This window comes from Natator depressus, chromosome 15, assembly GCF_965152275.1.
Source record: "Natator depressus isolate rNatDep1 chromosome 15, rNatDep2.hap1, whole genome shotgun sequence".
NCBI classification, from domain to species: Eukaryota; Metazoa; Chordata; order Testudines; family Cheloniidae; genus Natator; species Natator depressus.
Window position 1 is genome coordinate 10,186,431 of NC_134248.1, and position 28,000 is coordinate 10,214,430.

General features: G+C 44.7%; 1 protein-coding gene across 1 annotated transcript; it reads left to right on the forward strand.

The window, feature by feature from the left end:
• The first annotated feature begins 275 nt into the window (after nt 1-275).
• On the forward strand, nt 276-27,979 carry TMEM233 (transmembrane protein 233). The gene is made up of 3 exons (XM_074972492.1): nt 276-495; nt 14,651-14,785; nt 25,932-27,979. The coding sequence occupies exons 1-3, from the start codon at nt 313-315 to the stop codon at nt 25,941-25,943; spliced, it is 330 nt and encodes a 109-aa protein (XP_074828593.1). The 5' UTR covers nt 276-312; the 3' UTR covers nt 25,944-27,979.
• Nucleotides 27,980-28,000: the final 21 nt, after the last annotated feature.

Below are 28,000 nucleotides of genomic sequence, written 5' to 3' on the forward strand. Positions count from 1 at the left end.
TCCTGCCCGGCCCCTGTGTTTACGCCCCCGTGGCCCAGGGCAGGGTCCCCACAGGGAGCCGCCCCGGCCCCGCGCCGCGCCCCGCCCCGCGCAGCCTGAGGCGCCGGCGGAGGGGGCGCCGCGCCTGGCCCAGGCGGGCTCTCTCGGCTCCCGCCGCCGGGGGGGGACGGGGGAGGAGCGAGGGGCGGGGAGGTCCCGGCGCCCCGGAGCCCTGCGCTGGGAGTTCAGACCCTCCCGCGGAGCTGCCAGCCCGGAGAGCGGAGCCTCTCGCCGAGTCTGCCCCGCACGCCCCCGCCCCGCCGCCTCCCGCCCATGTCGGAGCCCGCCGCCAGCTCGGAGCTCAAGCGGGCTTTGCACAGCAGCCCCGAGAGCAGCGCCCAGCATGAGCCCCCGCAGGCCGCGCCCATGCCCAAGAGCTACCTGGTCCTCAGCATCTTCTCCTGCTTCTGCCCCGCGTACCCCATCAACATCGTGGCCTTCGTCTTCTCCATCATGGTGAGTGGCCGGGGACAGCCCCTGCCCTGCCCTGCCCTGGCCGCCTCCCGGAGGCAGCTTGCCAATGCCCCTGGCCCTTGGGTCTCCGGGGGTGGGTGGGGGGCGTGATCCCCTGGCACCCACCGTGGGGTAACCCAGCCCGGCGAGAGCCGGCCCTGGGCTGTCCCGCAGCCACGGGCTGAGATCAGCCCCTGCCGGGCTCGGTTTGCTCAGGTCCGCCCTCGTCCCTTTGCTCTGCGAAGCCTTGTCCTAGCTCGGCCCATCTGGGCATCAGGTGGGGGAACTGCTGGGCTGCGACAGAGACTTCCCTTCGCCCGGCCTCTGGCCTTTCCCACTTCAGTGCCTGGAGTGGTGACTATTTCAGTGTCCATTGCAACAACCCCCATCACACGGTATCCACCCCTCTCCAGTATGCACAGGAAGGGGGCTGCCCCCCGCCCCCCCAACGTGTGCAAGCTCTGCAGCTGGCCTCCTAGGTGTAAAACTCTGGGGAGCTCAGATTTGGCTCTACATTTTGTTGCTCAAACCCCTCTCTCATACAGAGGGAATTCCAACCACAGCAGCATGCCTCCTCCTGTCGGTTCACCTGAACACTTGGCAAAGGATTTGGGTTGGTTGTTTTTTGTTTCTTTTTAATTTATTCTGCCCTCCCTCCCCCCCCCCCCCCAACACTGGAAAAACACAATAATGTTCTGGACAAAGTCCGCCTTTGATCTTAAACCTCCCCTCACACTTTACCTCTTTACACCTGCTGGGTAACTGAAGAGGGGTAAAGTAGGGGAGCACACACCTGCAGGCCTCTCTTTGACCTAGTAGATAAGCGACCTTCTTGCAGTATAGAGTACCGTCTTTATGCTCCTGATCTATAGAACCAAAGGGTCAGAGCCAGTCTTTCCTTCCCATTAAATTATTCTTAAATACCTAGTCTCTGATCTTGACTAGGGTGAGCAGACAGCAAGTGTGAAAAATCGGGACAGAGGGTGGGGGGTAATAGGAACCTATATAAGAAAAAGCCCCAAATATCGGGACTGTCCCTATAAAATTGGGACATCTGGTCTCCCTAATCTTGACTGGCATCACTATGAGGAGCATGCGTGATAAAATACATCAAAGGTTTCTTTCCCTGCCTCCCTCCATACTCCTCTCTAGCTCACTTTCTTCCTCTTGTGTGGGTGAAGCCAGTCTTTGTCTCTTGCACTGAGGAGCTTCCCTCTGTTGGTTGACGGTTCTGTTGTTTTGGAGGAACAGTACCTGCTGTGGAGGGCCTAGATGGGAAAGGAAGAAGCAATCTCTCTGGTGGCTAGGGCCAATCCCATGGAGGACTTTAAATGTCAGGACAGAGACCTTGAATTGCACTCTAGATTCAGTGGGGAGCCAAGGAGACAGAGCACAAAGCAATGTGTTCGTGGGCACCTGTGTTAATAAGCAGAAGGGCTCTTGTGTTTTGTGGTACTTGGAGCATTTGGGGGTATGTGGTTTCATTCCTAGATAGGAGTCACAGTTTACAAGCTTGGGGGTCAAAATGCATGAATCTCTGCAGTCTGAACTGCGTCTGATGGGATGGAGTGCATCTTCGGGCCAGTCACAGGGGGAAGTGGGTGGTTTTTTTACCACCATGTCTCTATGCAATAAAGACGCCAAAAGGACTCCAGGGCTGCAGCCTGATTTGACAATTTGAGGGCAGATGCCCTTGATGGTGGGGGTTGTGCTAGACAGTCAGGTTCTTCCAAGTGCTCCCCTTGTCCACCAGCATCATTGCAGTCCTGCCTGGGGTCAGTTTTTACTCAGCTGGTTTGTTTCCAGACACTAATATTAGCAAGGCCACGAGGAAGCTGGCTCATGGTGCTGCTCACATATGATATAAAGGAGATGGAGATTTGCCGTTCAGAGTTCTGAAGCTTTTTCTTCCTTCAGTTTTGTTGGCAATTCTACTAAGAATACAGGTCCAGATTCAGTAAGGTACTTGAGCACGTTTACCTTGGAGCACTAGTCCCATTGGAGTCAGTGGCACTGTTTTCAATGTTAGGCATGTGTTTAAGTACCTTACTGAGCCAAAACCATTAAGGAGATAATAGTGTCAGTGGCATAAATCAGTATCACAACCTCATGTTCTCCTGTCAGATAAATGAAAGCTGAAACATTTATCAGACCTAAAACATGGAGGCAAAGATGATTCAAATAAAGTCTTCAGTGTTCTGTTATCTTGGTCACAAAGTTTTATTCCAATTAACTTTGTCTGTTAAACCAACATTGCAGACGTTTATTCTAACACATCTTTGTGTGTGACAATGATCACAGCAAAGCAGCATTCTGATTGGCAAAGGAACAGCTGTGTTTTTTCTTTAGCCAGTCAACTTTTATAGGTGTGTGATTTTTAGCAGTAAATATGGGCTTTTCTGATTGCCTGACACTAATTTTATTTGCTACAATAATAAGCAAAACAGGAATAGTTTGAATTCTTTGGCAATAACCGATGAAAATTAATGCACTGAGTACACTGAGACACAAAGGGCCAATCTTGCAAATCCTTACTCACACAAGGAGTAGTCCCTTAGTAATGCAAGAAGCCCCATTAACTTGGGGCTTTGTGGGTAAAAATTACTTGATTGGTTAATATCTCTAAAAAGATATATGATCCATGTGATCAGTAATCTTCCACTATTTAATGGAACTGAGAGGACAAACATATTTGTATATTGCATCTCTTTTTGTCAATGAGGCTGCAAAGCTCAGTAAAAAGTAAACCTATTCATATATATGTACCCAAATGATTACATGTGTACAATATGTATCAAAACACACTAATCTAAAACAAATCAGAAATCACATTTTGATTCTTACATTTGATAATTAGTTAAAGTAGATTTTCCAAGGTGGTCTTGACTACCAAGTCTTTCAGAGATGAAAGGCATTGGCTATAGTCGTATTTCACCAGGTAGATATTTTCTTTGTTTTTGACAATCTATACCACATAATCTCTTTCTTGATTTAAGAAGACCTATCTTTGATGGTATGTGACATCCTTTTTGTCTATGGATGTTCTGGGTACTATATAAATATAAAAGAACAATAATTTACTGTGCTGGTTCATGGACATCAATTTGCTATAATTGTGCGTTCACTAAAGTCAATGTGTAACAGCCTAAGAGCCGAATGTGGCTCATGGACGCCTAAGGTGGTCTTCACAGCACCCTGCACCCTGTACGGAGATGCCCGTGCTCACATCCCAGTTTAAGATCAAGCAGGCTTTTGTAGGCAGGCTCAAATAAATTTCTCCATGGGATGTGTAAAAACAGTTGTGGGAAGGGCACTTCCTGAATGCTGGACGGTCCTTGCAACTTTTAACCACCCACTCCCTTTGTCTTCATGTCACCACCGGCCAGAACCTCTCCTGTTTTACAAAGACAACCTGTCCTGTCCAAGCTTCTTTTGACAGAGCCCCATAGAGCTTCAACTCCCAGAACCACCCCACCCAACCAGACACCAAGTTCTGGATTGGAACCTGTTACGCTTGCACTGTCACCTCTCCTGGCGTTGATACCCTTTATCTCACAAACGTTTTTCAGAATCTCTGAGCATTTACATTCATATCCATGTGGTGTGTTTTATTTTTCACAGAAGATGCCTAACTATACACACTGCAGAGATAACCAAATAGCCTGCTACCTCAGAAAAGACTTCAGAGCATATATAAAATGTAGGAGTTATATAAAATGTATGCTCACTTTCAGAACCCATAATGGACCTGATCCTGATCCCATCAAAACCAATAGCAAAACTCCCACTAACTTCAAGAGGAGAAGGACTGCGCCCAGTATCTGTTTGTCATGTCCTTCCAACATGCTTGTGATATGCTGACAACCAAAATACGGTTCACACCAAAGGTATCATCTAACCCATCGGCAGGATTAAATGACAGATTTATTTTCTATCTTCTGCTGTCTCACGTTATCGTCTACACAATTCATGTACTGTAATGGGTTTCTGATCCTTTTTTCCCTTGCTTTTGCTGACCTTCCCACCCTCCTCACTATTGGGGGCTCCAGTCTTATCCATTTTACATCTTATTTCCTTGAGTATTTCTGAATGGACCTTTCCACCCATCCTAATTATTTTTCTCTCCTCCTTATTCCTTGCCTCCTTTGTAGAACTCATGACTACACGAGATCAGTGAATCCAAGAGGATGAGGTTGTGGCACTATAATGCTGGAGGTGCTGTCTTTTGGATAAGCTGTAAAACTGAGGTCCTGGTCACTCGAGGTCATTAAAGATTGCTTGGCATTTTTTTTTTTTTTTTTTTGCAAGAGTAGAAGTGTGTACTCCAATGTTCAGGCCAAACTTCATACTTGGGCGATTACATTCTCCCCAACTGTATTCCCTGGCAACTCCGATTGGATATTTGTATTCTTCTTTCCCTTGTGCTTTAAGCTGTTGTGTCATGTTGCTGTGCAGTGTTAAACCATTGATGTGTTCCACCCCACATTCAGCTGTTTTATAATGCTGGATGAAATGATTTCTATGTATCCCTGACCAACCTCATAGCGGTGTTGGATTTCAAATTAATTGATGTGTGAGAGCTCCTTGGATGAAAGATTCCGCAGAAGTGGAAAGTACAATTATAATTATTCTCCAGTGTCTTCCTCAGATTCCTACCTCGTTCTTTTCTTTACGCCATATCCTGAGCCCATTGATTTCATTGAGATCGGATCAGATTCTGTGCCTCCTCCTTTAGAGATCTATCCTGAAGAAGATCACCTGGTCCAGGTGCCATTGCTAATTTTGTGCCTGGTTCTGCTCCCGCTGCAGTCAATGGTGAGCTGCCTATTGGCTTCAGCAGGACCAAGGTTGAGCCCTTTATGTTAACCCTCGTTGTCCATTGCTGACAACTCGGCTTCAGCTCTTTTGTTTTAGCGGAGCAGCGAGGCACCGTGGCAACCTCTGTGTGGTTTTATATTTGCAGTGGCATCTCAAGAGCTACTTCTCATCAACTCGTGGACTTTAAGGTCAGAAGGGACCATCAAGGTCATCTAGTCTGACCTCCTGCACATTCATCGGATGAAGTGAGCTGTGGCTCACGAAAGCTTATGGTCAAATAAATTGGTTAGTCTCTAAGGTGCCACAAGTACTTCTTTTCTTTTTGCGAATACAGACTAACACGGCTGTTACTCTGAAACCTTTAATATAAATAACTAACGAACAATGCTTAGCAGCTATACTGAAACACATCTGCCCCTGCTGTTAGCTTTACCCACCAGAGATGTTTTTCTTAAACAATATAGTCAGCCCATCCCTGCAAACACCGAAGTGAAAGGGTGGTGGGGAGCTGTACCAGTGGTGTAGAGTGGCTTACTCATCCCTGTGTGCCCAGCTTGCTAATATGGGACAGGATGAAAGGAAGATGAAGCCAGCTCTCCTCTCACTCCCTGGCCCTCTCTGCTCCCTCCCTGCCCATTTGATGATGGTTTGGTAGCACTGGGCAAGTATGTCTTGCTCACCTCCTCTTAGCCAGAGTCAGTCTGAGTAGGAGAGCACAGGGAGCCTTGCTCCCCTGCAAAGGCGGGGAAGGGCTCTGCAAATCTGGCCTACAGGGAGCACAGACTGCCTTCAAGTAAGTCAGCTAAGAGGCTGTTAAGGTTCATAAGTGTAGCAGGGAGGCTGACTTCTAGGGTATTTGCCATCTGTAAAACGCTGAGGGTTCTCTAATCTGTTTTACTTTGCAATGAACAGTCAGATTTCAGTCTAAGGAACTATGAGCAAGCACTGTACAGTGGAAATGCTTAACAGTAAAAGCAACTTAAAATGAATAAAAACCTTAGGGCCCAGTCGTGCTACCTTCTACGCCCATGAGTGCAGGACGGCCAGTTAGGGAACAGAGGAACTCTTGTATAAATAAATGAGTAGTCCTGACTCACATGAATAGAGCTGCTAACACCAGTGGGGCTGCTGAAATATACAAGAGTTTGCAGGACCAGGCCTCTAATTCGTTTGACTTAAAAATGACCAAGAGAGGAGGAATTTGAGAGATTTCATAAGGAATTAGACTGAAAGTGGCTGTGATTTGCTATTGAAACTAGATAAAGACTAAGAGGTTAAGCACAGATCAACATATTACCCTAGACATAGTGGTTAGCCCTAGAAATAAGATTGGGGTTGGGTTGGTTTAGTTCTATAACAGCTGAAGGTGTCCTAGGGGTGGAGAACCAAGGGCCTGATCCACAGCTCTTTGAAGTCAGTGGAAAGACTCACATTGATTTCTGTGGGCTTTAAGTTTGTCCCGCCCATATATCCATTTTATCCTTGAATAATATCTACTTAATGCTGTTTAATATAAGCCTCCTGACAAAGGAGCCTCTCTCCTGCTGGTCTCTCTTAAATCTGGTGCTTGCCCCTTCATGCTAATTGCCTTCTCCTCACCCATGGATTTTTATTAAAATAACACTATTCCAATAGCATTACTTACTGAAGTATGCAGTATGAATTATTTATCCATCCAGTGCCCATGCAGGTCACTTTGAAGCACTCCTTCATGCTTCCAAAATACATTAGAATAGTTCTACAGAGCCACAACTTATAGCTCCCTGCCTTGCCAAAAGCTTCACTTCAGCCTGCATCATGTGTTCAACAGGGAATAATTATGCTAGAAGTAACAAACTGCTCTAAGAGTAGGATGAAGTTTTTATTTTCCCCTTAGGAATTGGGGCCTTTTTTGCAAGCAGCAGACAAAATCCAACCTGACAACTTTAAAAATAATAACCGTTATGTTTTGTACTTCTGTCGCATCTTCCAGTTGAGGATCTCAAATCACTTTAAAAACACTAAGATATTAAGCCTTACCCTTGTGAGGTAAGTAAGTAAACATTATTAGACTCATGGTGCAGATGGATACAAGACATTAAGTGACTTACCCAAGGGCATTTTCAAAGTCATGGGCAGAGACCAAAATAGAACTCAGCATCCCCAACTCCGAGTCCTTTGTTCCAACCCTAGGATCTTCCCTTCCATATAAACTGCTTTTAATTTAGCCTCAAGAGTGTAATTTGAGAGAAACTGAGATTTCTTTTGCTAACATAAAAGAGTGACAAAGTTAGTTCCTTGTTTCACTTTACCATCCCCTTGTCTCCCCTGCTGTCCTTCTAAATAGCATAGCAAGCCAAACTCTGCTTGCTCTGCTCATGCAGATAGTCCTGGTAAAGTCATTAGAATAACTGCTTGAGTAGATAAGCAAGATTTTGACCAACATGACATAATAATAGAGGGACCTCTTAGTGAAGCACCAAGCAGGTGTTAATTTAAAGACAGATAGAGTGGCCATTTCCCCACTTGGGCACGATAGCCGAGTCTCATGACATATCGCTGCTTTTCTGCCAGAATGATCAGTTGGGCTGGTTTCTGTTAGTTGAAGGCAAGTAACCGGAGTGCCATAGCTCATCTCTCACCAGCTATTTCCAAAGTGACTTTCATACATCCGATTTGACTTTTGCTCCTGTGGAATGAAGAGTGGGTGTCCAGCTATTGTTAGAACAGATGAGAACTTCTGAAGCGGTTGGAAAAATCAATCCACTCTTGCTGAGTAAACCGTGAACTTTTTCTACATGGGCTTTGGAGGCTGCCATCCACGGCCCTGTACACAGGGAAGATGTGAACTCACAGGGCTGAACTGTGGCTTTATGCTGCAGTCTGCCCTGGAAGGCACCGCAGATGCCATATGTCTAGTGGGAACTCCCAGATGTTTTGTGCCTGAGGGAGAGACGGATGACTAGCACCCAGGTTGTGGGGAGGAGCAGAGTCACTACTACACCCCTTGAGAGGACTACGTGCAACTTTTCCCACTGCTGGGTAGTGCAAAGGGCTTAGGGTCAGCACCCCATTTGGCCTTTATGTGTTTAGTTCTACCACCCATGGGAATCAGAGGGACTACTCAGTGAGTAATGAATGTACTATTTGATGTGAGTAAGGGTGACGGGCTCTGGCACTAAGGGAGCACAAGGACCTGAATGGTGTCTGCCCCTTGCACCTAGATACAAGGAGGGAGGCTCCTTAGAAGAGCTGTTTGGAAATGTTACGATTGCATGTTTTTCTGCTGGAAAATGTCAATTCATCGAAATGAAACGTTTCCTGGGAGCATGGTGATTTAGCTGAAGTTTCATTTTAAAAAACCCAACACAAAATTCAGCTAATGTTGCTAGGATCTGGTTTGACATTTCTGGAGAGGAATGCTTTGACTTTTTGTCTAGAAATGACGTTTTGTTTCAAAATATATTGTATGGTGGGTTTTTTTGTTTGGTTTTTTTTTAAATGTCCAGTCAGGACGAAATATTTTGATTGACCCAACATGAGAAAAAATGTTATAATTTTGTTTTGCAGACAGTGGAATGAAAAAGAGAAAATGAGCTTGCAGAATAAACAGTCCACCCAGCTGTTTTCCTTACACTCTCACTAATCCTGGCACACCTACACAAGGCCAAGCATAATCTGGTCCATAAGATCAAATTCCTCCTCCTCCCTAGTTGAATTCCTCTGCATTCAGAGACGTTACATCATCGATGAATTTGGCCCATAAAGCTTGGCCCGTTCACTAATAAACAGAGCATATACGGTGTCTGGCAGATGATAGCCCCTAATTATGTTGCTCTGTTTCTAATGCTGACTGCTGCTAAATCGATCCAAGATTAAACATCAGGTCCTGGGGGAGCGAAGGCTCTGCAGTAACATCTGGTATTCCTTCCCCCCCCCCCCCCCCGTTCTAATTGCACTTCAGTAGCCTGAGAGCCTTTGCATGGAACAGGAGACAAGCTACCTAGTAAAGGTGTTCTGGGTTAGTCACGGAAATGTTTTCTGACCCTGTCGCATGGACACCCAAATTCAATCTGAATTAAGATTGAGAGTGCATATCAATACACTGAAGGTAAAGATTATTTAAAAATAAAAAGAATGGGAGGAACAGAAAATTAAAAGAAATGCAGACTTTTGAATGCCCAGTAAGTCACTCAACCTTAACTGGTGCCACCAGCACCATCGTAAGAAGAAGAAAACAAACACTGCAATACCTGATCCTCAAACCGTCATGGGCCTATCTCATCACTGACCACAAAGACTGATGTGTACTGTGGTTACCCTAGCTCCAGCCTTCTTTGCAGTTGTGTGCAATCCATAGCAAAAGATATACTTTATAAATTCCCTGTAAGACAAATAGCATGCTGAAGGCCATCATTCTCCATGCTTCACTGAAGGCCTTATCCAAAGCCCATTGAAGACTCTTTCCATTGCCTGCATAGGGCTCTGGAAAAGATCCTCAGATGCCATGGGTCATAATTGTGACCCAAGTGTTGTTAGGCACAAAGTAGTGCTTCTTAGGCCCAGATCATGACATTACATTTTTTTTACATAAAACAACAAATGTCAGTATGGAGCTTAATTGTCAGATTTAGGATCAGAGATGTGTTTATGAAACTTTACTGTGGTGGGAATGTGTGTTGGTGTGTGCTTTAAGGCACTGTAGTTGAGCCAGGCAAACACATCCTCCTGGATGTGACAATCTTTAGGAAAATGACTGGATTCTGGAGTTCCTAATTCGCCAGTGAATGACTTCTTTTATACGCTCTCCAGTGTCTCAAATTTGATCCTGTGCACTACATCTCACTGAGCTCTTTCAAGTAAACCCCCATCTGAAATCTCCCAGGCGAACCATTTTGAACTAGGACACGGCAAAAAGCATTAGAAGAATTTTCAAACTGTGAAGGTTTCAGAGTAACAGCCGTGTTAGTCTGTATTCGCAAAAAGAAAGAGTACTTGTGGCACCTTAGAGACTAACCAATTTATTTGAGCATAAGCTTTCGTGAGCTACAGCTCACTTCATCAGATGCAATAAATTGGTTAGTCTCTAAGGTGCCACAAGTACTCCTTTTCTTTTTGCAAACTGTGAAGGACACTTATTTTTTCCCTCAGTCCTACTGCTTTAAATCCACTTGTCGGAATGATCTCAAATTAGGTTAAAAACTACTGGCTGCTGGCCACAAAACACACATACGAGTAAAAGTATTTTTACTGGGAATTTTACAGTGTGTGTGTCGGGGGGTGGACACTGAGCTTTCCGTGGAAAAATGGACATAATTGGGCTTTCCGCCTTATCTACAGAACAGCTGCTATAATTAAATAAGTGGCTACCAAATCATGGCACTGTGTGTATATATGTGTGTGTGTGTGTGTGTGTATTTAGAAAAGCTGGACGAGCACAAGTCCATGGGGCCGGATGCGTTGCATCCGAGAGTGCTAAAGGAGTTGGTGGATGTGATTGCAGAGCCATTGGCCATTATCTTTGAAAACTCATGGTGTCGGGGGAGGTCCCAGATGACTGGAAAAAGGCTAATGTAGTGCCCATCTTTAAAAAAGGGAAGAAGGAGGATCCTGGGAACTACAGGCCAGTCAGCTTCACCTTAGTCCCTGGAAAAATCATGGAGCAGGTCCTCAAGGAATCAATTCTGAAGCACTTACACAAGAGGAAAGTGATCAGGAACAGTCAGCATGGATTCACCGAGGGCAAGTCATGCCTGACTAATCTAATTGCTTTCTATGACGAGATAACTGGCTCTGTGGATGAAGGGAAAGCAGTGGACGTGTTGTTCCTTGACGTTAGCAAAGCTTTTGACACGGACTCCCACGGTATTCTTGCCAGCAAGTTAAAGAAGTATGGGCTGGATGAATGGACTATAAGGTGGATAGAAAGCTGGCTAGATTGTCGGGCTCAACGGGTAGTGATCAATGGCTCCATGTCTAGTTGGCAGCCGGTATCAAGTGGAGTGCCCCAGGGGTCGGTCCTGGGGCCGGTTTTGTTCAATATCTTCATAAATGATCTGGAGGATGGTGTGGGTTGCACCCTCAGCAAGTTTGCAGATGACACTAAACTGGGAGGAGTGGTTGATACGCTGGAGGGTAGGGATAGGATACAGAGGGACCTAGACAAATTAGAGGATTGGGCCAAAAGAAATCTGATGAGGTTCAACAAGGACAAGTGCAGAATTCTGCACTTAGGACGGAAGAATCCAATGCACCGCTACAGACTAGGGACCGAATGGCTCGGCAGCAGTTCTGCAGAAAAGGACCTAGGGGTTACAGTGGACGAGAAGTTGGATATGAGTCAACAATGTGCCCTTGTTGCCAAGAAGGCCAATGGCATTTTGGGATGTATAAGTAGGGGCATTGCCAGCAGATCAAGGGACGTGATCGTTCCCCTCTATTCGACATTGGTGAGGCCTCATCTGGAGTACTGTGTCCAGTTTTGGGCCCCACACTACAAGAAGGATGTGGAAAAATTGGAAAGAGTCCAGCGGAGGGCAACAAAAATGATGAGGGGACTGGAATACATGACTTATGAGGAGAGGCTGAGGGAACTGGGGATGTTTAGTCTTCAGAAGAGAAGAATGAGGGGGGATTTGATAGCTGCTTTCAACTACCTGAAAGGGGGTTCCAAAGAGGATGGCTCTAGACTGTTCTCAGTGGTAGCAGATGACAGAACAAGGAGTAATGGTCTCAAGTTGCAGTGTGGGAGATTTAGGTTGGATATTAGGAAAAACTTTTTCACTAGTAGGGTGGTGAAGCACTGGAATGCGTTACCTAGGGAGGTGGTGGAATCTCCTTCCCTAGAAGTTTTTAAGGTCAGGCTTGACAAAGCCCTGGCTGGGATGATTTTTAGTCGGGGATCGGTCCTGCTTTGAGCAGGGGGTTGGACTAGAGGACCTCCTGAGGTCCCTTCCAATTCTGAGATTCTATGATTCTATGATACATGTGTGTGTATAAAATATAAACAGACTATTATTATGGCATAATTTTCAGAGTACTATGGATTTGTATTATGTTAATCATTAATAATATGCAGCGCTTTACAAAAAACCTAAATGCACAAAGTCCCTGCGCAATAAGTTTCCTCTCAAATTCCTATTATTGCGCTACACAGCTCTCTCTGCTTTGCCTATCCCATTAATACCACAATTAATACTTCAGAATTTGGCTTTGAAAAATCAACACTGGAAAAAAGTCAGAAATTGGCAAGGTTCATTTAAGGCATTTCAGACAGGTTCACCTCTTGTTCATGCTGCTGGCTATAAATAACAGTCCATTTCTCTCCCTATTCATGCTCTCTTTGCATTTCAGTTCTTGTCACAAACAAGGTAAGGGTCACAATAACCTGTAACAGTCAATGTTGATGAGAAAAAGTGAAAATAGGAGACAAAAAGACAAACAAAAAGATCTACTGATATAACTCAAGCACTGCTAAAATCATGGCTGATAAACAAAAGACGTGTGGGACTGGAAATTAGTGAACCAAAATTGGTGTGTCGGAAATTAGGCCTTTGGTGGACACAGTAATGAGGGGATGGGCTATTTCACCAATCACTCCCTTTTTGGGTATGTAAAAATAAAAGAAGAGACTTTGAGGGGAAAATATGGACAGACGGACGGATGGAAACGCTGGCTGATTGAAAGAAGGGGAAGGAGCAAGCTTCACCACCATGGCCGCCACCCCCACCATCTCCTGGGGAAACTGGAGGACCTTTGTCATCCTGATCCTGAAAGATGGCCTGACGAGACAGAGCCAAGAGAAAGGCACCCAGATGGCATTTCCACCTCCACCAGCCCTGACTAAATCCTTTCTACCGCCCGGGATGTAAGACTTCGTCATATACCCCTCCACTCACCCCATGTGTCCTTTTCCTTCTCCCATCTTATTTCTCTCTTTCCGGTCCCTCTCCTTTTTCCTTCAGTCTAATAAGAGTCTGGCTTAGCCAGCCAAATCTGTGTATTTCGCAACCCTGCTGCAAGCCTATGACCAACAAGGAAACTTTGAAAGCAGTGCCCTGAGCAGCCCGATACTGGCCCAAGTTTACGCAAGTTCAGAGTGCTAATGAGACAATGTGCTGGGCCTGTGTTTTTCCAGCAGTGAGGTGGCCAGTGAGAATCAACACCAGAGAGAGAAGCTGCATTTTCTACTTGTGCTGTTCATTTCTTTCGCCTGTTGTGTGCGATTGCCTTGTCAGTTAGGAAACAGTATTGAATTCTAACAACAACAGCTCCAGTCCATTTCAGTTCACTTCTTCTCTTTTCCCCAAGAGGACTGTTATTGCCAGCTTTAGTACCATCTAAGACTCTGTGAAATGGCAGGTGGGGTTCATTCTAAAGCCTCTCTCCAGCTAAAGGAAAAGGGAAAAAAGGATGCTGTTAAAATCGGAGGCTTCCTTAATACTTTACATTTCAAATGCTTGAATTGTTTCCCCTTCTTTTTTCTGTATCTTTAAAAAAGGGTGACAAAGATTTTTACTGGTGTGTTTGCCATGGTACTAAGCAGGCTGAGGTCTCTGTGTAACCAAACCTTGTTTAAAACTGTAAGTCTGGACAGTGACAGGGTCATGTTAACACCTTTGACTCTTTGGGCCCATTTATTCCATCTAACGTAATACAACCGGCGTAAATAACACATGAGATTGCTTGGTTTTCTTTTAGCTTTTAGGGTTTTTTCACTGCTAATGAAACAGCCAATTTCTGCTCACATGTAAATCACAATTCAAATAAAGCTGAAAAAAAGGTTTTTCTAGGATTGTGCAAGTCAGTAACGCCTGGGAATGAGTGTGAGGAGAGTTGATTCAGCAATCCTTATGTTGATGACTTCAGGGGAGCTACTCTTTGAAGTAAAGGCTTGTCTGCCTGGGGAGTTATTCTGGACTAGATGTTCCTGCTTAACTATTCCTGATTAACTCCATTTGTTATTCTAGAATAAGAGTGCCTTATTCAAAATTAATTTAATCCATTTTGGCATCCACACATGGAGTTAATCAGGAATAACTAATCCACTTTGAATTCACATGCTAATTTATTCCAGATTATTTTTTATGTGTAGACAAGACCTTAGAGCTGCATAATTGAAACCTAAAGTAGCCAAGAATAAGCCCTGAAATTTTGTGAAAATAGAAACTGGAAACCAGAATCCCTTGTTACAATGAACCTCACTTAGTACAGATATGTGTTCTAAAAATAATGCTCAGTATTCTGAAGTCTTGTATATTGTCCCAAAATGCAGGGCACTAAACTTTTAGTGAAGTCCATTGAACTGAGGGGTGGATTGAGTTGTTTAACAATAATCACAAACTCTGTTTCTGTTCTGCAGGCTTTAAATAGTTATAGTCGAGGAGACATAGAAGGATCAAGAAGACTGGGTCGCAATGCACTCTGGGTTGCTGTTGCATCAATCATGATTGGCCTTCTGATTATTGGGATCTATTGTGTAGTTCACTTCACAACGGTAAGCAAAGTTTGGTCATTTCCAATACAAGTAGTTCTTCCTGGAACAGGAGCTTCATTATAAGAGATTGACAACTATGACAGACTGATACTATTCATAGTGTTGTGTTATAATTCAAGGGTTCACTCTCATTAACTAAAAGAGCAATTTTTGCATTATTTCTTATTTAGAAGTAAAAGGAGGTAGTGTTGTCTGGTGGTTAGAGCAGAGGACTGACTGACTAGGGATACTGGGATCTCCTCCAGCCTTTGCAACTCACTGACTGTGTACCTTGGGAAAGTCACTTATTGCTCTATTCCTCAGTTTCCCTACCTGTAAAATGAAGTGCATGGAGCTCCTCAGATGCAAAATTCTAGTGTGAATAAATACCAAATTTCAGGATCAGAAAAGAGACACTGGATCTATTGTAACATTGCCAAACAGGAGGAGAAATGTGATTACTGATTCATTTTTTGGTATTAACTAGCAATAATCATGCCAAAAAGCAACCACCTGATTCTCATTGCCTTTCTATTTGTGAAAGTTGTCCACACACAGTGCTATGTACATATGATCAGATTTTATCTTTTTTGTAGCCCTGGAGGAGAAACAAGTCCTTTTTTGTTTCTCTAAAATGATTTATCCAGGCAGAGGACAGGTTTATAATGAAAACAGGACAAAAATAATTAGGACAACAATATATTCTCTTCAGGCTGTGCAATATGTTCTTTTCTCTTTAGCAATGTGCATTCCACACAGTTAAATCCATTTATTAGCATCTAACCTCTACAGAACCCCTTCCTTCCCTATAGCATCCAAAATGCTTTACAATCTAATGTACAACGTGTAAAGAGAGAGCACCTCAGCCACCATTGAAATGCAGCCATCTCTGGGGAGTGGAATGCCGTGGCCGTTTAACAGTGCACAGCCGCTTCAGACAGAACAATGACTTCAGGGACAAGTTAAGGAAATAGGCTGTAATTACATAGGAGGCTGGACACAGCACACCTATGTTTATGAAAAGTGCCATGAGGTCAGGGACTTAGCTGTCTAGCTCACTGGAAGTAGAGAACCTCCAGTAGGTCAGTGCCCTTTAGCAGCACGCCAAGATACTGATTCTTGTACTGACTCAAAGCCAAGAGTTTCCTTAGAAGTCTCCTGTCCAAATAGTAGCCCAATCTTGCCTTGCTTTGCTTGAAATCTGATAGGATCACAGACCAAGGCGGTAGGGTTCACTGGGCTCCCCCGCTCTCTAACTGCCCAGCCTCTCCATTTCTTTTCCTTCTCTCGTTCATCTCTGAGGAATCCTTTGACTGGGGCAGTAGCTCTCCCTCTTCTTATGTAATGAGAATGTGCAAACAGGCGCACCCAACTGACTTTTTCCGATATCTGCGTGATATGCCACTTTTTCTTCATAGGTTTCAGAGTAACAGCCGTGTTAGTCTGTATTCGCAAAAAGAAAAGGAGTACTTGTGGCACCTTAGAGACTAACCAATTTATTTGAGCATAAGCTTTCGTGAGCTACAGCTCACTTCATCGGATGCATACACGTATGAGTATGCATCCGATGAAGTGAGCTGTAGCTCACGAAAGCTTATGCTCAAATAAATTGGTTAGTCTCTAAGGTGCCACAAGTACTCCTTTTCTTTTTTCTTCATAAGCTCTCATGGGATAAGAGGGAAGGTCCTCTCATGGATTGGTAACTGATTAAAAGATAGGAAACAAAGGGTAGGTAAATAAATGGTCAGTTTTCAGAATGGAGAGAGGTAAATAGTGGTGTCACACAGGGGTCTGTACTGTGCCCAGTCCTATTCAACATATTCATAAGAGATCTGGAAAAAGGGGTGTCAAGTTTCCTTCCCCACTCTGAACTCTAGGGTACAGATGTGGGGACCTGCATGAAAGACCCCCTAAGCTTATTCTTACCAGCTTAGGTTAAAAACTTCCCCAAGGTACAAACTTTGCCTTGGGCCTTGAACCGTATGCTGCCACCACCAAGTGGTTTAAACAAAGAACAGGGAAAGAGCCCACTTGGAGATGTCTTCCCCCAAAATATCCCCCCAAGCCCTATACCCCCTTTCCTGGGGAAGGCTTGATGATAATCCTTACCAATTGGAACAGGTGAACACAGACCCAAACCCTTGGATCTTAAGAAGAATGAAAAATCAATCAGGTTCTTAAAAGAAGAATTTTAATTAAAGAAAAGGTAAAAGAATCACCTCTGTAAAATCAGGATGGTAAATACCTTCCAGGGTAATCAGATTCAAAACATAGAGAATCCCTCTAGGCAAAACCTTAAGTTACAAAAAGACTCAAAAACAGGAATATACATTCCCTCCAGCACAGCTTATTTTACAAGCCATTAAACAAAAGACAATCTAACGCATTTTCTAGCTAGATTACTTACTCACTTTACAGGAGTTGTAAGGCTGCATACCTGATCTGTTCCCGGCAAAAGCATCACACAGACAGAACAAACCCTTTGTCCCCCACCCCGATTTGAAAGTATCTTGTCCCCTCATTGGTCATTTTGGGTCAGGTGCCAACGAGGTTACCGTAGCTTCTTAACCCTTTACAGGTGAAAGGGTTTTGCCTCTGGCCAGGAGGAATTTTATAGCACTGTATACAGAAAGGTGGTTACCCTTCCCGTTATTTTTATGACAAGGGGTAAACTGTGAGGTGGCAAAATTTGCAGATGATACAAAACTAGTCAAGATAGTTAAGTCCCAGGTAGACTGCGAAGAGCTACAAAAGGATCTCTCAGAACTGGATGACTGGGCAACAAAATGGCAGATGAAATTTAATGTTGATAAATGCAAAGTAATGCACATTGGAAAACATTATCCCAACTATACATATAAAATGATGGGGTCTAAATTAGCTGTTACCACTCAAGAAAGAGATTTTGGAGTCATTGAGGATAGTTCTCTGAAAACATCCACTTAATGTGCAGCAGCAGTTAAAAAAAAAAAAGGCAAACAGAATGTTGGGAATCATTAAGAAAGGGATAGATATCATGTTGCCTCTATATAAATCCATGGTACACCCACATCTTGAATACTGCGTGCAGATGTGGTTGCCCCATCTCAAAAAAGATATATTGGACTGGGAAGAGGTACAGAAAAGCGCAACAAAAATGATTAGGGGTATGGAACAGCTGCCGTATGAGGAGAGACTAATAAGACTGGGACTTTTCAGCTTGAAAAAGAGACAACTAAGGGGAGATATAATAGAGGTCTATTAAATCATGACTGGTGTGGAGAAAGTAAATAAGGAAGTGTTATTTACTCCTTCTCAGAACACAAGAACTCGGGGCTGCCAAATGGAATTAATAGGCAGCAAGTTTAAAACAAACAAAAGAAAGTATTTTTTTCACACAATGCACAGTCAACCTGTGGAACTCCTTGCCAGAAGATGTTGTGAAGGCCAAGACTATAACAGGGTTCAAAAAAGAATTAGATAAATTCATAGAGGATAGGTCCATCAATGGCTATTAGCCAGGATGGGCAGGGATGGTGTCCGTAGCCTCTGTTTGCCAGCAGCTGGGAATGGGTGACGGGATGGATCACTTGACGATTACCTGCTCTTTTCATTCCCTCTGGGGCATCTGGCATTGGTTACTGTTGGAAAACAGGATACTGGGCTAAATGGACCTTTGGTCTGACCCAGTATGGCCTTTCTTATGTTCTTCACTTCCCAGTCTTCATTTCCTAGTGTGAGAACCTCTAATCTCTCTCCAGTAGAAGTCTTTCTGTGCGTCTACTAATTCTTGTTGCCTTTCTTTGGACCATTTCTATTTAACACTAAATGCTTTTCAAAATGAGGGTGCCCACAGTGTTTCAGTGGAGAGTGTAACATTGATATAAATAATGGCATTATAATATTCTCCATATTATCTGTCTCACTCTTAATCCATCCAAACACCTGGGGCCTGATTATCATTTACACCAGGGCCACTTTACATTGGTAGTGGAAAAGGACCTGTGTGGGAAAACTGCTTTTATACTGACTTTAAGGCCCTTTACATTGGTGCAAAGTAGCCTGGTGTTTGCTTTATTTGACGACTGCTGCTGTGCGTGGAGTAGATGTATTCACTGAGCTGTGTACTATGATGTGTGTACTGTTTTTTTCTGACAGGATAAAGTGAATAGAAAAACCTGGACCAGCAGCATGTACAAGCAGCATTAACTTGTGTTTATCAACACTGAATTCCACCTGCTGTCATGTTATCCCATCATCAGTCATTGCTAGCTCCCTCTTAAGTTTCTCAGTCTTGTCAAGACTTGACTAGCCTAAATGATTTTGGTCACTGATAAATTTTGCCCCCTTATGGTTCATCTCCTTTCCAGGTAACCAATAAAGATATTTAGTAACAAGTCTCATTATGGATCCTTTGGGCCACCCCACAATTAACCTCCTGGAAAATTCCTCCTCTTTGTTTATTGTTTGTAGCCAGTTTCCAACCCATTGCAGAATTTTACCTCTCCTCTCATGACTACTTGGTTTCTTGAAGAGCTTGCAGACGACTTCACTTGGGCGTTCATAAAGCTTCGATTAAATTATACCTGCCTCTTCTCCTTATCTACTGTTGTGCTGATTCCTTCAAAGAATTTGAACAGATTAAAGAGGCATGATTTTTCTTTACAAAAGCCAGGCTGATTTGTATGTTCAGCTCAGTGTTTTATAATTCTTTCATTATTGCTTCATCCAGTTTACTTGTTATTGACGTAATGGCTTAACTGACCTGTAATGCCCAGGATCATCCCTAGCATCTTTTTTAGGATACATACAATATTTGCTGCTACTCTGGTCCAGTTGCTGATTTAATGAGTCCCTATTTTTGGTAGCAGCTCAGCCCCGTCATGCTTGAGTTCTTTCAGAATGCTTTGGATTAAGACCATCTGGTGACTTGCAGTTTACAACTGAGATTTTCAAAGGACCCAAACTCCTTTTGAATTACACCTGTTTCCGTTAGGTCCCTTTCATAATCCCAGCCACTGTTATCAGTTTGTTCCAGCATCTTCTCTTTTGGTCCCTCCGTCCCTAAATATAAACATGTGCTCAGTCCCTCAGGAGAGGAAGCAAGCCCTCTGACCAGTGGTTGGATCAGAGTTGTAGGAAGGCTCCAGTGGTACCCACACCAAGCCATCCTCAGCTGCCTGGAAACTCCTAGTAATGCAGGGCTGGGCTGTTGGGGGTAGTGATGGTAGCAGTGGCAGAGGGGGAAATGAGGGATGTTCCACCCTGACACAAAACAATGACGAGAATTGTACTTTCTGTTAACTGCAGGGCCCGCCTTAACTTCAACAGGGAAACAGGATTTGGTAGGTGTTCTTGGGATTCCCCTTGAATTTTCTAGCCTAGTCTGGCATTTCTGAACTGTGGAGTGAACAGGGATGGATTTGGAGTGACCACTGCTAGGGTTTGTCATTCTCTGTGACAGATTGAGGGCCTGCTAAGGCAATGTGCCTGCAGAATCAGGCTGCCTTTGGGCCCTAGAATTCTGTTCTCTCTGACAAGGGCCTTGTCTCCTGCAGATGAGCTCAAAGATCAGACACAGCTGGGAAGAACTAGAGCATGTGGCGAGGTCCGCTAGCAGCTTGCGTATCACAGGAACTGCCAAAGATTGTTCTGCGGCAGACTGAAAATAGATCAGGGGGACTGGTGGATTCAGAAGGGAGAAGAGCTCTTTATATTTCAGTGAGCTCCTACCCTCGGAGGAATCCTGACTGTCTCTGCATAGCCGGAATAGTTTTATTCAACGCCTCTGGCGAGTCCTGAGGAACCAATCGGAGAGTTAGAGCAGTTGGGAGGCTGGCCCATGTATGGTGGAAAATGTCTAGTCTGTTTTCATGGTAAAGATTTACCAGGAGGCAGATACTGAGCCACGTTCTGGGCTTGTGCAGGTGACACTCAGAGCAGAAGTTGTTCACCTGTCTGTAAGGATAGCACTTTCTCTCTAGGGGGCTAAAATGGGGCTCACTACTCACTGCTGGGGTGCCTCCTTTTGTGGCTTGTCTGGGGACTAGCTCTCAACTGGTCTGAGGCCTCTTCCTTCAGTTGCTGGCCCCACAGTCTCTCCCTCTGGACTCAGGTTATTCCCTCTTCACCATTCGGTCCACCAGCCAGATCACATAGTCCTCCTATTCTGAGGTGTCAAAGGCCACTGGCCCAACTGGCCCAGGCAATAGGGGAACCTGGGCCCACCAATCACCCTGGACTGTAGCCCAGGGACCCTACACCCAGCCACACTATCTGCTCAAGGTCCAGTCTTGTTGCTGTTTCTCTGGTCTCTTTCCGACCTTTCTGCCCTATCATCTGGCCCACCTCTGGGTTACCACTGGAGCATCCTCTGCTTCCCCCTCTCAGCCACTTGTCAGGGTCTGTAGTTCCCAGGGCTCACTCTCCACCTAGACCACCTCCTTGTACTGAGCCAACTCCCCATGCCTCTAGGGAGTGACAGCACAGCTCCTCCCTGGAGCCTTCCTCCTACCACCAACTTCCTCTCTTTATAAGCCTGTCCCAGCTCCTTCCCCAGCGGGGCTTCATCAGCCATTTGTCTTTACCAGTCACTAGCACCCCTCCAGGTGCAGCCTGTAGATTAATGGGCCTATTTTAGCTGTCCAGGCCATGTGCAGGGTGGACACCCCATTACAAGGACATGTGGGAAACATCCATTTTAAGCTGGGAAATGACATCTGACAGATAGGATGAGGCACAGCCTGGTTAAGGGAATATGGCGTCCCTAGATATAATGTTCGGTAGGACACTGAGAGGCTAAAGCACCCCACAGTTTGGAGTTTCTAAACCACTGCTCCATCTGCCCAGTCATTAGTTTGGAACTGCGGTCACTTTAGCTGTGTTAATAGATTTCACAGCTAGTACATCTCGAATGAGACGTGTTTAGATTCCCCTTTAAATTTTGCGCGGAAATGTTGTTTCAGAATAAAACAAATGCACAAAGTGTTTAGATGCCAAATCGTTAGCAGAATACAGATTTAGCAGCACCAGCCTCAGAGGAAACAGACTCATGTTTGGTTTAAATTGGATACTTTCAAAACAAGATGGATTTACTTTCTCAATTCACTGGGGCAACTCTAGAGAAGACTGACAATCTCGTTCGGTATAAATCCAATCCTCATCTGGTATAAATCAGCACAGCCCCATTGAAATCAGTGGATCGTACTCCACATTATACCAGCTGAGGATCAGGCCAAATGAGATTTTGAGTTTTGTTTCTATACTTGCACGATCGACATTTTCACCAGTTGAACAAATTGTGCAAGGGTAAGACTTGATTATCTCAGTCGGTGCAGACTTTGGCATGTCCTTCTCTATGCTTTGGAGCCAGTGCTGGCTGAACTACATTGACTACTGAAGCGGGGCTATTCCCAATGCAGACAAGGCCTAACAGAAGGTGTAAGACAAAGAAGGCCCTTCCTTGCTATGCCTTGTACCCTCTCCTGTTAGTTTCCTTCCCTGTGTACACAACCCCTTCCCCTCCTTCGGTATGTAACTGACACTCACACGGACTTGCTAAAATGTAACTTGAGCCACTGCTTACCTCACCACCAAGTTTAGCCCCAAGTGTGACACTAAAGGCATTTTATCTAGGTGAAAAAAGCTGTGTTTGCCCTGCAGGAGCCAATACCCCTTAAGACCTAAACAGGGATCAGTTCCCTTCACTCTGCGTTAGGCCATCACTACGCCATAATGTGGTTCGTCAGAGTGAACGGGATGTGTGCCAATGTCGGACCTGCTCATCATGGGCCTGAGCTAAAGTCCATTGCAGTTGACGAGTCTTTCCACCAACCTTAGAGGGCTTTGGGTGAGGCCCCATGTCACCTGCTGGTGCGTGCAGCCTACCAAAGCTCTAATCTCTGCCCCAGCTATAGTGAACGGGGATTCTTCTTTGGTGCAGGGGACAGAGACCTGGATCTGTGGAGCAGAGGGTCTTACAGTTCTGTTCCTGCTGACAACCGTGCAGTCAAGGCAGCGACAGATTTAATTCCGGTCTCACTAGCCACAGTGAGGACCCAGACTCCTGAGCTCAGGTCACAGCAGTGAAATGAGGGAGGCCCCAGTTCACCAGTGTTTTGTTTTTAAAAGCATATTTATTTGTCATATTTATGCTATGCTCCAAAGGGAGCCCCCTCGCCCTCTGCAGCAGGACTGGATTGGCTCCTGATTCTGTGAGTAATCTGTGATTTTATACAGCCTTTTACGCTCCTTATTTTTAAAACCACTTCAGTTTGACTCTAACATGTGTTCATGTGGTGATGAGGGCGCCGTTGGGAGCAGAGTTAGAGATCAAATTTGTTTTGTTTTCCCATTAAGCACTGAAGCGTGCCCGCTAAAGACCAGTTCTTTGGTACGGGTCTCCGAAGGGATTTACTAGTCAATGTAAGTTGGAGAGAGCTGAGTAGAAATGTGGGGAACCACTAAGCACTGATACAGCAAAGTAAAAACACTCACCCGGATGTATAGACCTGACTGTGAAATACAGACAGAAGGGGTGGCCAAAATATTAAAGGGAAGGGATTCAAAGGGTTCCTGCCAATGGACAGGCACTCGGAGCTGTTTTCATTCACATCAACAGCTCATCCTCCCAATTTGTCAGGAACCGAGCTGCCAAAGGGCGGATCGAGTTTCCAGCTGGTGGATGGACACATGAGGAGGGCAGTCTGTATTCAGCTCCTTTAGAATTTCATCCCAACTGTTAGGATATTTTAACATTCACGCAGAGGAGTGAGACCTTTTGACTCCCCCTTTAATCTCTGTTTAGACGGCGCTTCACCCCATGCAAGTCCCAGAGAGCTTTCAGGAAGTAACCGCTTCCCATGGCTCATAGGGGAAATATGGGAACAGTCAGGCTTTCTAAAACCATTAAAAGTATAGTCCTTTCCTTTTTAACGATCATAGGGCCTCAGCTAATCCACAGACATTATGATTTAGTGTTGGGCAATCCCTGCCGGAAGGAACAGGATTAAGCAATTATGCAATTGGCAGGCACAGTGTACACTGAGATCTTTTCTTAATAATTTATCAATTACTCTTTGGAAGGAAAAGATACCTAACAATAATACTCTTCACTTCCGTAGCATTTTCCACCTGAGGCCCTCTAAATACTTGACAATCATGAGTGTATTAAGCCTCACAGCACATGACCATGCAGCCCATGGCAGTGAGCTCCCCACCCAGGTCGACAGACTTTGGGCTTGCAGGGCTCATGCTAGTGGTCCAAAAATAGCTGTGTAGACAGCACTTTGAAGTTGCTGCTGAGGCTGGAACTCCAAAGCGTTTTCTATACAGATTTTTTTAGAGTGCTACCGTGAGTCCCATTAGTACAAGTCTCTTCACCCAGGCTGGGAGGTTCACTGCCCCAGGTTATGTAAACATACCCTTAATGACCCTGTGAGTCTTGAAATAATTATATTCTCCATGTTCCAGATGGGATAAATTAAGGAGCCGCAAGATGACGTGACTTGCCCATGGTTACACAGTGAGTCTCTGGTAGAGGTGGGCACAGAACCCAGATCTTTTCACTCACTGTTCTGGTCTCAGACCGCTTGACCGTGCGTCCTCCTCCAACATTAATGTCACTGTGATGTTAACCACACATCCATCCCTCCACAAATGCCTTCTCCCAGCCCACAGGCATCACGTTAAAGGTATTTATAAACCAAATAGCATAGTTGCAAGGAGAGTCCGGGCTGTTCAGTGTTATCAGCATTCTGACAGGAGGATAAAGAACACACCGAGGGCAGGGTCTCCAAAGTTTGGCTAATTATTATTATTTGCATTCCTGTAGCACCAAGGAGCCCTAGCCAGTGACCAAGGCCCCATTATGCAAGGTGCTGGACAAACAGAACAAAAAGGCGGTTCTTTCCCCAAAGAGCTTCCAATCTTAGACAAGACACAATGGATGGAGACAGATATGGCTGCAGCTTCCCTCCTATTTATTAATGGAGTGGCGTATGTAGCCTGAATGCTCAGACCTGTGAACTCTGCAGCCTGCACCTCTATATAGAAGACAAGGCTGGCTGCAAATTGCTGTTTTCCATAAGCTAAGGGAAGCCCCAGCTCTGGGCAGATTGGTAGTGAAGCCCCTTTGATTGGGCACAATTTAGGCACCCCAGCAAAACTTAGGGCAAGCCTGGTAGTCCTTATTTATCTTTGGCCTGGTCCTGAGAATTGCAGAGAATCCTTTTAAGTCCTGACTCAGGTAGCCTTCTCTCCAGCCTTAAGAGGAGATTTCCCTGAGTAAGAACTGAATAAAAAATGATGGCCCAATTGTTTCCCTCAGACCTGTGCATGGAGGGGACCCTCTGCACCAGATGTTGCCCTTTCCATGGAGGACCGGACATAGTCCTGCTCGGTGCCCAGCTAAAGAGTAAACAGAGTCTGAGGCTGCATTTACTGTTTCGTGGAGCCCCCTCTTCCATGCTTGGCATCTCCTTTAAGGCGTTCCTGGGGCAGCTGCTTGCGGGGGACATTATGGAAATTGTCCAGAGAAGAGGGAGGGGGATCAACAGAGAGCCCAGCTCCCTTGAGTATCCTGTGAGATCAGCATAACCCTTGGGGGAGCCATGAGTTCTGAGGGCCACACCTGCTGTTTCTCTGGGGAGCAGGCAGGCCCTGCCCTCAATACAAGAATTGGGAGGAAACCCCATAAAGGGAACCTCTCGGAGTTTTCCTCCCCTACCCATGCCCCACAGGAGGGGCGATCAGGCCTTGAATAAGGATCTTGACAACCCATAATGCATTGCCACAATATCAGACATTGGTGTCACCTGCAAAACCATGTTCTTGCCTGGCTGATTTTTACAGTTTAAGGCGAAAGAGCTCCTATTGCCCATTTCCAAATGTTGACTCACCCCTTAGCAAACATTAGACTGTTTCCTGGCAATCAGGCGATCCTAGCCTACACTGATTTAGGTAACCCTGATTAAAAATTCAGGTCTGACTGAGAGTAGACTGATGCCAATGGAAACATAATGCTTTGCTTCAAAAGTACATTGAACCACTAATCCACTGGGATATTTGTTTAATAGGAACAAGCGCCATTAAATAATGCATCCATTAGGCCTGTAGAATGAATAATTTAAATGCAGATCTCTCTCTCTCTCTCTCTCTCTCAAAATTACATGTTTTTGTGCCATTGCAGCATGCTCTCTGAAGACCAGGACTGACCATGAAGGATTATCATTATCTAAACCTCTGGGAAGGAAATGTGTGAAGAAGAGGGGAAAAAATCCTTCATTCCAGACTGTTAGATTTGACCCTCCAAGTCCCTCTCCAGAGGCAAGTTGCTGGTGGATGAACTAATAGTCCAAAGTTAGCACATCAAAGTGGTGTGACCAGATGTGCAAAGTTATTTATTTGAAAAAGAATCTTGGTATAGAGCAATGCACACCCTCCTATTCTAATGTACGGTGGGGTCTTGGTCCTTAGTGACTGACTTTACTTTCTCTCGTATGTAGAGGGTGCCCTGAATCTATGGGTGTTCACTGGTTGAACTTAGTGACACAAAACCAACTGTTTACAGCACATGATTCATGTCCTCATCCTAAGCCCGGTGAAGCGAGTAGTCTGACTCCCATTGACATCATGGGACTTTGGATTGGGCCCTGAAAGATTTGTATAATAATTTAAAATTGCCTCAGCATATAATCATACTAAATAACGAATTTATGGTCCGTTTTTATCTGCTATAGAATCACCCTGAACCTGCAGTTCTTTCCTTCTGAGTCATCCCGAGCTTTTTCTGTCTTTCACCTGGGTTTTTTTTTCAACATCTGAAGGCTGATTTCAATCACTTGATTATGAAGGGATTCTCTTGTCCCATGTTGTGCGTCTATGTGCATTTCCTCCAAACGATCTCTCACATCTGTTGTCTTGTATTGTTGAGCCACCTTGCATTGTCCCCCCTCCTGCTTTGAATGTGCACTAACATATTTTCCTCTTCCGCGCTGTGTCTATAAGCACATTTTCTCATATTTTTTTCTGGCAAAGTAGGTGCATTTTAGTCGATGTGCTTGTCAATCCATTTTTTACAGTGTCTCTAGCAAATCAGTTCATCGGATTGTGCCCCACTTCATTAGTGTTTGTGTTTAATTCACCAACTCATCTTGCCGCTATCGTTTGTATGTCAGCGCACTTAGCAAAAGACAGATCCTGCCACCCTGGGTGACGCTGAGTAGCATCGGACTAATAATACAACGGCCTGCTCGCAGAGTGAGGTACTGCTCAGTAAGAATGGGGATACATCTACACAGCCCAGGGTAGAGAACCTCTCAGCCTGGGTCAACACCCTCCAGCTAGCACTAACACTATAAAAATAGCTGTGTAGACAACGCTTTGAAGTGGCAGCTTGAGCTGGAGCTTGGAGTTGGAAGCCTAGGGAGGTGGTGGGCTTGCTGCCAGGGGCTGTGTAGATGCAGCCTAAGGAGAGCAGGTTCTGCCTCTAAACAAATACCAGAATGCAGGACAATACAACTGCACTTTCTTTGCTGAAAACTTAAGAGAACAAATTTGTTTTTTTAAGCAAAATAATCCGTGCCCCAGAAGGATGAAATGCAGTAAAGATTAACATGGAGGGCCACATCCTCCACTGGGGTAAGTCATTGTAGCTCCGTTGACTTCAGTTATTACTACAACTTCAATTTACACTCATTCTCCTCTCATTCACAATGGTGTAACTCAGGAGTGACTCCACTGAAAACAGTTGGATTTTACCAGTATAAAACAGGCATAAATGAGAAGAGAGTAATGCCTGGAATGAATACAGCTACGCTGTTGCAAAGGAATAATCTTCAGAAACCTGTGCCTGTCAAAGCAGACATCTGGCAACAGAGTGTATTTTCTGTGCACTGAGATTAGGTTTTTAACAGAATTCTACTGTGGGGTTTTTTGTTTGTTTCTGCCTTCATGGTGGCCAATTTCTGTTTTTTCATTGAAGTCAGTGATGTAAATTCTGTTCTGAATGACACTAGTATAAATCTTGAGTCATTCCACAAAGTTGATTGATTCACATTGATTCAGGATTTACACTGGTAGAATTTGCCCAATTAGGAGTTTGTATGCCACTGACTTCAGTAATCAAGGAACTGCCCCATTCTGAGCACTTCTGAATGATTTTTGGATACTGTTTCACTGATTACAAATGTTTTGTAGCTTGCATTATTATCAGGTGTAAAAAAATTGTCATTGAGAGGCAGAATAAAATTGGTTTTA

What these genes read in the sequence shown, in the direction of transcription:
- TMEM233 (XM_074972492.1), top strand. Translation starts at nt 313, where the DNA reads ATGTCGGAGCCCGCCGCCAGCTCGGAGCTCAAGCGGGCTTTGCACAGC. An exon ending in CCTTCGTCTTCTCCATCATG is followed by an intron (nt 496 to 14,650) that starts GTGAGTGGCCGG and finishes TCTGTTCTGCAG; the next exon opens with GCTTTAAATAGTTATAGTCG.